Source organism: Varanus komodoensis, unplaced genomic scaffold (genome assembly GCF_004798865.1).
Source record: "Varanus komodoensis strain SLA01 unplaced genomic scaffold, ASM479886v1 scaffold28, whole genome shotgun sequence".
In the NCBI taxonomy this organism is placed as follows: domain Eukaryota; kingdom Metazoa; phylum Chordata; class Lepidosauria; order Squamata; family Varanidae; genus Varanus; species Varanus komodoensis.
The window spans coordinates 360,411-373,279 of NW_025335727.1; the positions used below are offsets into that span (position 1 = coordinate 360,411).

Consider the following 12,869-nt stretch of genomic DNA (forward strand, 5'->3'; position numbering starts at 1 on the left):
TGCGAGGAAGCGCTTCGCCATGGAGGACGGCGGTGGCGGTTGTCAGCGGCGGTCTCAGACGAGCGGGTCGGGGCTGGCGGCCGGCGATGACAAGCCGACCGGGCCCTGGAGCAAGGACAAGAAGGACCCCAACGCCTCCGCTGCGGACAAGGAGCAGGAGCTGGTGAGGGCCGCGGGCGGCAGGCGAGGCGCCGAGCTGAGTCACGGCAGGCCCGGCGCCGGGAGCTGGGGCGAGCTCGTGCCTCAGCCCCGCTTCCTCGGCTCTCCGTCTCCGCTTGGAGACGCAGCGAGACCTGAGCGCCAGCCATTAGGCAGCGCCGGGTTTCAGCCGTGTCAGCCCCGGAGCCTTTTCCTACGGGCTCCTGCTTTGGAATGGGCAGTGGTTGCCAAAGGTGCTCGGGTGTGTCTGAACGTGCAGGGTGATTTTTCGCTGGGAGTCGCGAGATCCGGATTTTGGTGCTCCCGGCTCCGCAGTGTAGTTTACTAAGTGGCGTTAGGTCAGTCATGGATTCTTACCCTAATCTACCTCGCAGGGCTGTTGTTGTGAGGTTGGGTTCCTTGCAAGAAAAAAGTAAGAGTCTAAGTATAAGAAATATAAAAGGAAAGAAAAAAGCATGACGGTTTAGCAGGCTGTGGATTCTAGCATATCCTAAGCCTTCACTTCCCCTGCACACTTATCGTTAAAAATAATCTAACTGATTCTAGTCCAGGCAAGCAGCATTGATTTTCTTGCCTTGTAAAATGAGGAATATGTGGCCATTTGCTCAGTAGGTTTCTTACCTGTGTGGGTGTGCTGTAGAAATTACTGCTAGTAACCTAATTGCTCAGGATAGATATTGACAACCTGTCACTTTGGGAAAGGATGAGATCTGCCACCATGAGAAGCAGGTGTGCCTTCCCACTCTTTGGAAGATTAAGAGCATGGGATCTCTGCTGCCTTGCTGTTCTTGAGACAGGACTGAGAGTGGATGTTAAGCCTGATCTTTCTCTGCTTAGTGGGCTTGTCAGGATTTAGGATCTGTTGGTTCATTCCTTAGGGAGAAAGGTGAAATAGGGCTCAATTAGCCATTACATCTTCAGGTAAAACAAGGAATTAGGATTGGTCCTTCTGTGTTACATGAAATGTCCTCTAGTTGGTAATTAGCCTAGCTCAGTATTAGCTGAGCTAATGCATTTCAAAGCCAGCTTTCTACAACTCACTATCCTGTGCATGTTTAGACTAAACACAGTCATACAACTGGTTGGCTGGGAAATGCTAGGAGTTGTAGAACTGTTGTGTGTGCGTATGTGTGTGTAAACATGCACAGGATTGCACCTTGCAAAATATTCTCTCACCTCTGCTGCTTCAGGTCCTTGGAGTAAAACAGGAATCTTGTATTTATTGATTTCATTTTTATATTGTCCATTAGTCAAGGCTCTCTGGGCAGTTAACAACATAAAATATAAATTATGTTCCTGAGATTCATTCCTCTGATAGATGTTTTGGCCAATAGAAAGCAACCAGGTTGCTCCTTTAGTCTTCCTGGCTTGGCTGTTTGCTAGCATTGTCTGAAGTAGCTATACATAATTGTATTTCTGACTGTTTTGGCATGTTTTATTATCGCAAACTGCTGCCTCCTTTTTGGTGTGATGAAGGATTGGGTATATAATGTTTCTAGTGCTTGATGTTCCTGCCTTTCTGCCTTTATTTACTTAGAATCATGGAACAGTGGGGTTGGAAGGGGCTGGAGGGCCACTGGGACCAAACCCCAGTTCACTGCTTTAACATACCTTATTAAAAATGGATATCAATGCCCCCTCTTTTAAAATGTTGATTAACAGCTTGGCCCACCAAATGGGGCTATTTTGGATTGGGAGAAGGTGAGCTCACCCTCTTTTACTCTAGTTTCCAAAAGGTGTATTTGAGGGACTATGGCTTTTTTTGTTTTAGATTTTGTTGGAGATCTGATTATCACATCTTTTCTCCTTTCTTTGTAGTCCGAGGAAGACAAACAGTTACAAGATGAGCTGGAAATGCTTGTGGAACGCCTGGGGGTAAGTTCTTAGTTCTTGACTGTGAACGTTTGAAACTGTAACAGCAAAACATTGCACTTCTCTGTGGTTTTCCCTAAAGCTATAGAGCACCTGTTTAATAACAACAAACACTGGAGCCACAGGTCACTGTATGGTGTACACACTGTACAATAGATGGGTGTAGTCTGTGCTGGAAGTGGGTTCATTCTCTCCAGGTTTGTGACATCCTCTCTTCCATGCAGAATTCTAACTGTTTCATTTCAATCAACTGAATAAAGAAGTTTTAGTTGATTTACTGGTTGACTAAAAGGCAATAATTATATTTAAACTTGAATGTAGAGGTCCTTTTTTGAGATATCAAAGGAACTAAGATTTAAGAAATAAATGCTACCATTTATTGTTAGACAGAAATGTCATCTTAAAAATTTCTTTTTCGTTCCACTTTAGAACTCCTTCCTAGTTCTTAAGTGGTCGTTAGCTAGAACAAATATTGGAAATTATCTTTATTTGATTTGTGTGTGCTTCAAAAATTTCAACCTGCTATTTTAGTTCTAGGTAATTTTGAAAGCGACACAAAATAAAAATGGATAAAACAAACAGATCAAAGATACAAATAAAAATCAGCTCAAGTAACAAGTTAAAATGAGAATCACAAAATAAAACAGCGAAAGTGGTCAACAGAAAATTGGATTTTATTGACAAAGGCATGAACAAATTTGAGAAGCCTGAATCTAACACTTTAACCTTATCAAAGAAGGCACGTACGTGGGCCTTTGATAAAGATCTTTGATGGGTTCCTACTGGGTAGTGTGAAATGTTGTCTGCAAGGCATCCTTTACGTCTGTTGAAAGAGTAGGTTTCCAGTGGCAAAACGTGGGCTGACTGTTATTGAAACTGTTGGATGCAAGAGGCAGTCCTGTAGGATTTCTACATGCATGTGTGTGTATTTCATGGTAGCCGCGTATCTGATTGCAGGAGCATGACACTTCTCTGTATCGACCAGCTCTGGAGGAACTGCGCAGGCAGATCCGCTCTTCCACAACTTCCATGACTTCTGTGCCCAAGCCCCTGAAGTTTCTTCGGCCACATTATGGCAAATTGAAAGAGATCTATGAGAGCATGGCTGCAGGGCAAAACAAGGTACAGGACCTGAGAGAGTGAAGGGTGCTGTCTTGGTGTTGTTTTTAATGTGTCCCACAAGTGTAGCATCTTGCTGGCTGATAGGTCTTCTTAGTGAGAAAGGAGTCTTGCTGGGTCAGGCAGCAAGATGTCTGCCCCAATTTGTTGTGAAATTACTTAAGTGCAGCTGGTTTGCTCATTTAATAGAAAGGAGTCCAACATTTCTGCCAAGCAATCTTGTGCTTTTTGATTGATTTGACAAGAACAGCTTGTGGAGCTTACCGTACTGTGTCGCTTGCCACTTGGCTTTGGATTTAGGATGTGTGCTGCTTGTCCAGGCAAACTGCAGGCCGCTAGCCCACTTCAAGTTTCAGCAAGCTTTAGTAATGCATTCTTAACATCCAGTTTCTTGTCACAGCGTTTTGCCGCTGATATAATATCTGTCCTGGCCATGACGATGAGCGGGGAGCGAGAGTGTCTGAAATACAGGCTGGTGGGATCCCAGGAGCCCTTGGCCTCATGGGGCCATGAATATGTCAGGTAAGCTATGAATGAAGAAGCTAGATGAGCTGGAACTCCAGGGAGTCTTTCTTGTGCTTGCTATCTTTTGTAAACCTCCAACCAATGTTAAATGTGTAGGGTTATTTTTCTGTACAAGAGAGATGGAGACCCACTGGGTTCTCTGCTGTCATTTGATCAGTTTGCTTCCTACTTTACAGTAGCTTTCTACATTAATGTTTGCAGTGTGTCTTAGTTTCCAAAAGAGTTGTTGGTGTTGGAGCAATCAATCCTGCAAGGCTGCTTCTTTAGCCAGTGCTGGCATAGCTGCTTATCTTGAGGTACCTCTGTAATCCACATTAGTGACCAGAATTGGACATTTTCCCAATGAAGGTTTCACAGGCAAGAGAGTCTCCAAAAGCCAGCTGGTCAATTCATACTAGAACATACTACTTCTGGCATTGGAAGAGCTGCAATTTGACAACCTTGGGTTTGGCTATTTTACGGAGTTTCTAATTTGTGTGGCTGAAGAAAGAGACTTAAAGATGTAAATTTCCTAGTGAAATCTTAGAATCTAGTGGGACATAACTGAATATCATGGGTGCATAGGCAACCTGATTTTTATTTTTTTGCTTGCTCCTTCCTCAAGAGCCTACTTTAGGGTTTCTGTCTATTATTTATCAAAAGTTTTAATTTTTCTGAAAATACGAATTGCAAGCAGACTATTGATCAAATGTATTATAACAACTCATATATTCTCATTGAAGAACTGAGATTGGATGGAAGCGATGAGGCTGCAGGGTAGGGACTTCAAATCTGTGCTATAAAGTTGTCCTCATCCTTTTAAAAATCACGTGGCTGTCAGTGATGCATTTCTCTTTGAAGGCTTGAAGGGGTAACACACTTTTTTCCCCCCAAAAATTGCAGTTCTGCAATTTGTGGCAATCTCAGCTCTGCATTATATACCCTCATAGCTTGGCTAGTGCAATACCTTTCTGTGGGATGTTCTTTGAGGGAAGCTTGAAATGCTGGAACCAGGTTATTATCTGAAGTTAGCTGCAGGGAATACATCTTGCCTGTTTTAAATGCACTTCACTGATTGCTGAATCATTTTCAGCCGTAAAGGATTCCATGAGCTGGGCTCAGGATACTTGAGAGAGATGCTTCTCCCTTCTATTCTTCCTGGCTCTTCCATTTGGAATCTAGAGAGGAAAGTGTCCTGACAGTCCCACTGTCAGTCTGGTAGCCAAGTGCCTTTTTGGTGGGTGCCCCACAAACTCTGGAGTCTGTTGTCCAGTTTGGTTCTACAGGCCCAGGAGTTAGGCCATTTCAGCAAGTGATTGGTTCTCTTCATGGAGGCCTTTTGTGGAATCATGTGAAGTTCAGGCAGAGAAAAGGCCAGGTGGCTGGGGTGTGCTGTGAGTTGTAGGCCTTTTTCTGCCCAAACTTACATAGGATTGTGCCTCTAGATGGTGTTTTAATGCCAGCTTTCTGTATTTAACATGCTCCTAGTGTAATTTGTGCAAATACTGTGATTGCTGTAATTCAATTTGTAATTTCATTCTGTTTTGATGATAATCTGCTATGAAAACAGTCAATGACAATGGGCTATAACCCTGCTGGTAAAATAATGATAAATAAATATGGTTTTTGTTGTCATGCAACTTTCTTCCTTTATCCCCACAGACACCTGGCTGGCGAGGTGGCCAAGGAGTGGCAAGAAATAGATGAGGCAGACAAGACCCAGAAGGACACACTTCTGACCCTTGTGAAGGAGATTGTACCATATAACATGGCCCACAATGCAGAGCACGAAGCCTGTGACTTGCTTATGGAGATTGAGCAGATGGACATGTTAGAGGAATATATCGATGACAATGCCTATGCCAAAGTCTGTCTCTACCTGACCAGGTGAGGCAGCTGAGAGGAGATTGGGATTGCATTTGTAAGAGGTTAATCCATTGGGAGCAGGACTGGCGCCCTGGCTTTAAGGGTATCCAGAGCCTTATTGTTTCTTTGGATCGCCTTGAAAATACAACCATTTGATGGGATGGCAGAAGTATGTTCATCATTCTGTCCATCCACAAAATCTGTGGGACTAAGAAAGCCAGTTTGTGGGATTTAAGTGTGTGAGAGGTAACAAAAATTCAGTTGCATTAAGCCAGCCAGACCTTTGCTCCAGCTGAAGGGTGGACAATTTCTAGCCCTCCCAATGTTTTGTTTATGGCTCCCCTCATCCCTCCCTAGGCATTATGCCAGAGGGTGCCAATGGGAGTCCAGGCTGGACAAAATTTGGGCAACCACACACTGCCCACCCTTGCCGTAGCATCACAACGTAAGACTGGGAGGATAGAGGGGAGAGAAGCAGCCAAACAAACTGGGCGGTGAAGTGGTGCATGTGTTGGCAGAACATGTTGAAAAGAGATGGAGGGCGGATATGAAATGCTCTTGGGTGGCATGGAAGGAGTAGACAGGAGAGACAGAGCTTCAACAGGAAAAGTATTGCTCTTTTGATTCACGGCCAACCAATCTCTGATTCCCAGTTTGATTACAGCTTTCTTTCAGTATTTGCTTGAGGATGTAAAACTAAGACTGGAGCTACACCAGTCAACTTGTGTTTCCAGATGCTCAGCTACCTTTGCAACGTGTTATTAAATAAGGGCTCATTTGCAGGGGCAAAATAGTTATCAGGAGAAGGAGTGTAACCCTTTCCTTGCCAACCTATCCCCCCTGCAACCACTCCACTTATCCCATCTGGTATTCAGGGCCCGTGCTTGTAATAGAATCCTTACTGGGCAGTTGGGGAAGTTAAAGGGGAAATACGGTGGATGGGAGAGAGGTGAAGCGCCCTTCTTCTGTTTGTTGTTTTGCCCCTGTAAATCCTTACCCCGTAATGCATTGTAAGCCACCTAGGAAGGCCATGGCAGTTATAGGCGGCCTATAAATACATGCAAAAATAAATAAAATAAATAAAGAATTGCCTGGACTGCTGGAAAAGTTAGTGAATAACGGCTTACTTCGGAAATCAGAGTGCATAGTAAGTTTTGTTTTGTTATGGCCAGAAAGGTGTGGCCCTCAAGTCTGGTCAAAAGCACAGAGCTGATGCTTGCTTGGTTGGTTTTTATAACTAGGTTGGAAGACTGCTGTTTCCTTCAACCCTTTTGTGTTGATGGGATGATTAAATACTCGGTTCAGGGGGCAAATGGGAGCACCTGTGTGTGCAGTTGTGGTGTTTGCTGCCTCGCTGGTTCCATTCTCAGTGAGGGAACTTGTTTCCTCTTGGCCTTGGTGCCGGCCAAGCTTCACCTCTTTTTCTCTCTCTCCTGAAGCTGCGTCAGCTACGTCCCTGAGCCTGAGAACTCTGCGCTGCTCCGCTGTGCACTCAGCATCTTCCGCAAGTTCAATCGGTACCCGGAAGCCCTGCGCCTAGCCCTTATGCTGAATGACATGGAACTGGCAGAGAACATCTTCATCTCTTGCAAAGACGTGTATGTGTCATCTGCACCCAACCCTGGGATCTGCTGCTGAACTCCAGCTGGCTGAGGGATGGGCAAGAGGGAGCGAGAATGGAATCTGACTAGTTCGGTCTTGGGCTGCTGGGCTAACATTCACTTTACACAGCAGGGAGGGGAATGAGGTCCAGGCTCCCTGCTAGCTTAACTAAAGCTGGGTCTTGGCACTTTTGCTCATTGTTCGTGGCTGGTCCGCGTCTTAAAATGGGTGAATAGGAATGGGGTATTGAAAGGCCCACACAAAGAGCACTCCAGCACTTTGGGGGACCTAAGTTCAGATCCCCTCTCGGACAAGAACCTCAGTGGGTGACCTTAGGCCAGTAGCTATCTCTTCTTTCTTTCTTTCTTTCTTTCTTTCTTTCTTTCTTTCTTTCTTTCTTTCTTTCATTCATTCATTCATTCATTCATTCATTCATTCATTCATTCATTTCTCGATTTATATCTTGCCTTTTTCCTACAAAGGACTCAAGGCAGCTTGCATCATTCTCCTCCTTCATCTTCTCCCCACAACAACCCTGTGAGGTAGGTTGGTCTGAGCGTCTGTGACTGGCCCAAAGTCACCCAGTTGGCTCCATGGCTGAGCGGGGACTCGAACCCGGATCGCCTGAGTCCCAGTCCCATGCTCTTCACCACGACACACCCTGGCTCTCATCATCTTTTCATCAAGTCTACTTTGCAGGGTACTTGTGTGGATAACATGGAGGGTGCGGAGTGATGCATGGTGCCCCAAACCTCTTGGAGGAAGGGTGGAATATTAAAAAAAAAGCAAATGAATAAGAATGAAGCTGACAAATGCAGGTAAACAGAAGGTAGGCCGAAGGCTACCGGTGCTTATGGTTTAGATTCTGGTGGACATACAAGCATTTGTAGGGACTCTTGCAAAGAACCCCAGACAAGCGGGGCCTTTATCTGATCTGCGGGGGGTTTTAAAACCCTTAAAGAAGACTAATTCTTTCTTAGCTGTGAAGAGATCCTCTTGCTTTAGAAACGTAAAGTACATTGATTGAGCCTAAGAAAACAGACTCAAATAGAGTAAAATGAAAAGTGGGCCATGCAAGTCTGAGGTCTGCCAATCTTGGGAAATAAGGGAGAACAAGTGGGGACCCAGTGCCAAGGTCACCTGTGCAGCCCCCATGCAGTTTTCGAATCGAGCAGATCTGCACGTCTGCTTCTTTGGCATTGTTTGCCCTGTCCTGGTATTTTGGCAGCCAGACGTGCGCCTCTTTCGCAGCACAGAATTGCAGGCTTTTTTTCCATAGAGAAATTAGCCTTGACAGGTCAGAAACTGGTCAATCAGCTTGTTTCCATTACTTGTTCCCTGCTGTTGTGACAAAAACAGAAAACAGGGTAGATTCTAACAACTAAATCAATAGATATGCCAAGCTAAAGGTAAAAACAAGCTTTCAGAAATCCTTCAAGCAAATCCAAGGCTTATTGAAAGTCTGCCTCAGGCAGATCCTCTCGATCAGAAGTGCCTGTGATGCCTTCAACAAATGCTGAAATCTGAGAAGATGGCTCAGAAGTGCCTGTGAACCTTGCAGCTGTGGTCAGTGGGAAGTGTTGCATGCCCGCTTCCTGGTGCTGATATCTCTGTGTGTGGCCTGTCCTTTCCTGCAGGGTTGTCCAAAAGCAAATGGCCTTCATGCTGGGTCGCCACGGCATCTTTCTGGAGCTGAGCGAGGACGTGGAAGAATACGAGGATCTCACAGAAATCATGTCCAACGTCCAGCTCAACAGCAACTTTCTAGCCCTGGCCAGGGAGGTCAGTGCTTTGCAGGCTGCTAGCAGCTTGTGGTCAAATGGCTTAGTGCAGGATTCTACAATCTGATGCCCCCCTCCAAATGGTTTGGACTACAGCTCTCAATACGTCTCACTGGTGCTGCTGGCTGGGGCTGATGGTGCTGAAATCTGAAGCATCTGGAAGGCCCCAGGCTGGGGAAGGTTGCGTTATTGCTTTCTCCCTTAGGCTATGCAGTTCTCCCTCAACCCTGGATTAATCTTTGCTTTTATTGGCTATCATGGGGCATGGTATTAGGTAGGGGTGGGACCTAGAGGTGAACTGGTCAGCTTCAGTGTTTCTGGCTCATTCAGAGATGGCATCCTGCACAGGCCTGTTGCAAACCCAGGTCCTGATGTGGGCGCTGCCGTGGTGTCCTGGAAAGGACGAGGAAGGTGAGCTGTGGCATTGCTGGCATGGCAGAGTAACTGGGTGTGGAGAGATGACTCTTGGGGAGGCTGAATGGCAGTTTATGCGTGGTTTCAGGGAAAGATGAGGCTGACCTTAAGGGCAGGCGGGCAAAGGAGAGATGCATAGCCTTGCTCTAAACCCTGCTGTGGCATCTGGCTCGCCGCTGTTGGTGAGGAGCTAGCTCACCCTTCACCAAGCCATAGTTCCAAGGCATTTGCAGGGTCCCAGCTCAAGCTCCTGGCATTGCCCTAGCCAGCTGCTGGAAAATGCGGGGAGCTGTAGCCGAGCATAACTGTGGGGGCAGCACCCTGAGGAAGGCCGAGCTAGATGAACAATTTAACTTCCTACTGGGAGGGTACATTGAGGGAGGCAGTGCGATGCCGTGTTGTGTCTGGAAGAGAAGAGTAACTTCTCCGTTTGCTTCCAGCTGGACATCATGGAACCCAAAGTCCCAGATGATATTTACAAAACCCACCTAGAAAATAACCGTAAGTGCTGCACTTGGGGGGCTGGGGGCTGGCTCTGGGGCCAAGGCCTTCTGGGGTGTATCTGGGACGTTTGTTCTAATTCCTGGCATGGGTTAAATCACATGGACCGTGAGCTACAGACCTTCAGTGGCGCTTTTACCTGGCAGGCTTTTGAAACTTTACACTTTGTATGGGGAGAAAGGCTTCACTGCACTCCAGACTACAATTTTTAATTAAGGGCAGTGCCATGCCGGTTTATACCAGTGCTGGTCAGCCGCTGTCCTGTGACCCAGATCAAGTCTCTGGGCAGCCTCGCCTGGTCCCTAGCACATCTTCCAAATTTTACGCCAGTAAAGTGGTTTCATTTGTAAGGAAATAAATGTTTTTGCACTGTCATGACATCACTGTGAGGTTTTTAATGGCCCATAATATAAAAAGGAGAAACATTTTGAATTTAGTTTTCAATTTGCTTGTTGCTTTTTTGGAAGCAGGTGCACAAAGTGGTGTATATGGAAATGTCTGGAAGTCATAAAACAAATTCAGACTGATCACTCTCAATCATCATAGGGTTGTATGGTCCTAAATTAAGTTTTTAAAACCCTAAGTAGACTGGGTAGGTAGATTTTACCCCTTAAAATCCCCCTTAAGAGGGTGCCACAACTGAAAATCCTCTGTATTTAGTGGCAGTTAGCCTCAGCTGAAGAATGGGGTAAAAATGCTTCAAAAATAAATATGCAGCAACCCTTCCTGTAAATAGTCTAGTTAAAGCTGAGCAGGCTTGATCACATCTCTTATTACTTGTGGTTGATGTAATAGTTGCACATCCACCTTTACATTTTTCTGCTGGTTTGGGTTAAAACAATCTTAAAACTTAACTACACACAATGGTGGCAGTTGCAACTCTGTTTTAATAATTATCTGAGTGCAGAATGTAAAGATTCAAATGAGTGCTTAAACAGATGTGTTGGACAAAATGAATTGCTGAAAGATGAACTTGGGTTAGAAGCAGAGCTTTTCCATTCTGCAGCTCCATGTGTAATGGAGGTCCATGCAGTCAGATTGAGAAATATGTGATGGTGCCTGAGCTCATGTGCAGCCGAGCTGGGAAGCGCTGCACTGCCTGACTTCAGTTTTGAGCCTGACCACTCAAAGGGAGGGGGGTCAGTTTGCTCCGTAAGCATCGTCTTGAAAATTGCGTGGCCCCCGTCTCCGCTGTGGTTTGCTATCCCTGCTTCACACCTAGTCGGTCTTGCATTTCTTATCTTACAGAATGCCGTGCATTGCTATACAATTTGTTAATCGTGAAATAAATGTGACTTCCTGTGTTAAGCAGGCTGTCATTCAGGCAGGCAGTGCAGTTGTCTGGATGACTGCAGATGCGGCCAGCCCTTCTCTTCTTGCAAAAAGGGTCTCCTTTCTCTTTAGAATCCCACAAAGAGGGTGGCCGAGGTGTGTGTGAATGGACCACCCACGCAAGGAGAGGGAGTCATTCCGTGTGGCGGCTGAAGACTCTGGCCTGCATGTCAGTCCTCCGTGGCTCACCCTTGCCCGTTCTGTTTTCCCAGGGTTTGGGGGCAGCGGCTCCCAGGTGGACTCGGCCCGCATGAACTTGGCTTCGTCCTTCGTGAATGGTTTTGTGAACGCTGCCTTTGGGCAGGACAAGCTGCTGACGGACGATGGCAACAAGTGGTTGTACAAGAACAAGGACCATGGTGAGGAGGAAGACGAGCACGTGGCAGCGGGTCTGCTTGGGAGAGGATGCTGTGCAGCGCTGGGGTTTTCTCCTTGTATCTGCTGCGAGAAAACCTGACTGAATGGCACCCTTTACAGGGAATGAGTGGTGCTACTGGCGATTTTTGGTTTTGCTTTCATATGGTTTTTATATATTGCTTTTATATAGTACCTTTCCTAAGGGCCTGCACATTTTTCTTGACCAGTGAATGATAAGGTTCATTGCTGAGTTTTTGCTGCAATGGCTGTGGCACAGTTGGTTGCTAGCAGGGTGTCCCAGCATGGCCTTCTAATGGCTGCCATACCAGAGTGCTCTGCACCAGAGAGGGGCATTAAACTAACAGTTCTGGAGCAAACTAGATGTGATGGAGACTGGCTTGGGGCTTTTGTTTCTTTGCTTTGGTTTATACCTCATTCAGTCATGAAGTAGATGGGAGGTCGAAGAGGTAGGCAAACGAAGAAACAAATGTGGCCATGTGGACTGGGAATTGTGGGAGTTTGCAGTTGAACAGAGCTGGAGAGCACCAGTTGGGAGAAGCCAGATTGGAGCTCCCTGTGACCCATGAGACTTCTGGAGCACAGGAGGTTGGGGATGCAGCCTTGCAGCTCTCTGGCAAGCTCTTCCTGCTTTGGGGCTTTCTGCAGTTACAAACAAGGCAGCATGGTAGCAAATGCAGTGCTGCTTGGCTTCCTTTCCAAGGCTGTTGGGCCCGTGGCTTGGCCTTCCCTCCCGGGTTCAGTGCTGTACGTTTGAAAGCCATATCACTTGCTCATGGGGCTGGCTGGCTTTGTGGAGCCAAGAGGGTCTGCTTGCAACTCATTGGCTAAACATCCTCCCAGGGAGCTAGTAGCTGGGCTGGAGTTTTACATAGTACCTGTAGGTTTGAAATGTGGAGGGTCTCTACTTACTGTTCTTTCCAGGTTTAGCATCACTGTGTGAAGAAGAAAAGGGAGGCTTTTTTTTTTTTTTTTGCTCAATCCTGTCATCTCAAGTCACTGGAAAAGTTTACCAGAGCTGCTTGTCCTTCTTGGGTTTCTTAAACTCATTCCTTCCTCATTCCCAACCATGCCAAAATAGGCAGACTTGCTCCCACAGGCCAGGTTTAACCCTGGCATTTTCAAAAGTTTAAAAAAGCACTTCCTTGTTTGTTTGGTTTTTTTTGCAGGCGTATATGCACAACAATTGTGTATAGAAATAGGAACCCTTGGCCTGTTTTTCAAAAGTGACTTTATGTATTATTTAAACACTTATGTCCCGTTTATACCAAACAGGTGTCAAGATGGCTTACAGAAAAAGCGGTTCAATTAAAATAGGAATTTAAATGTTTTCATTTTCTGTCT

General features: G+C 46.0%; 1 protein-coding gene across 1 annotated transcript in view; it reads left to right on the forward strand.

Annotated features, from left to right (window-relative positions):
* The window catches only part of PSMD2 (proteasome 26S subunit ubiquitin receptor, non-ATPase 2), a 29,839-nt gene continuing 16,970 nt past the window's right edge, over positions 1–12,869 (forward strand). The window contains exons 1-9 of the mRNA XM_044434466.1: positions 1–163; positions 1,978–2,034; positions 2,989–3,153; positions 3,551–3,672; positions 5,317–5,541; positions 6,960–7,118; positions 8,760–8,904; positions 9,758–9,818; positions 11,363–11,509. Coding sequence (XP_044290401.1) covers positions 20–163; positions 1,978–2,034; positions 2,989–3,153; positions 3,551–3,672; positions 5,317–5,541; positions 6,960–7,118; positions 8,760–8,904; positions 9,758–9,818; positions 11,363–11,509 — 1,225 coding nt within the window. The 5' untranslated portion in view covers positions 1–19. The remainder of the gene's footprint in view (positions 164–1,977; positions 2,035–2,988; positions 3,154–3,550; positions 3,673–5,316; positions 5,542–6,959; positions 7,119–8,759; positions 8,905–9,757; positions 9,819–11,362; positions 11,510–12,869) is intronic.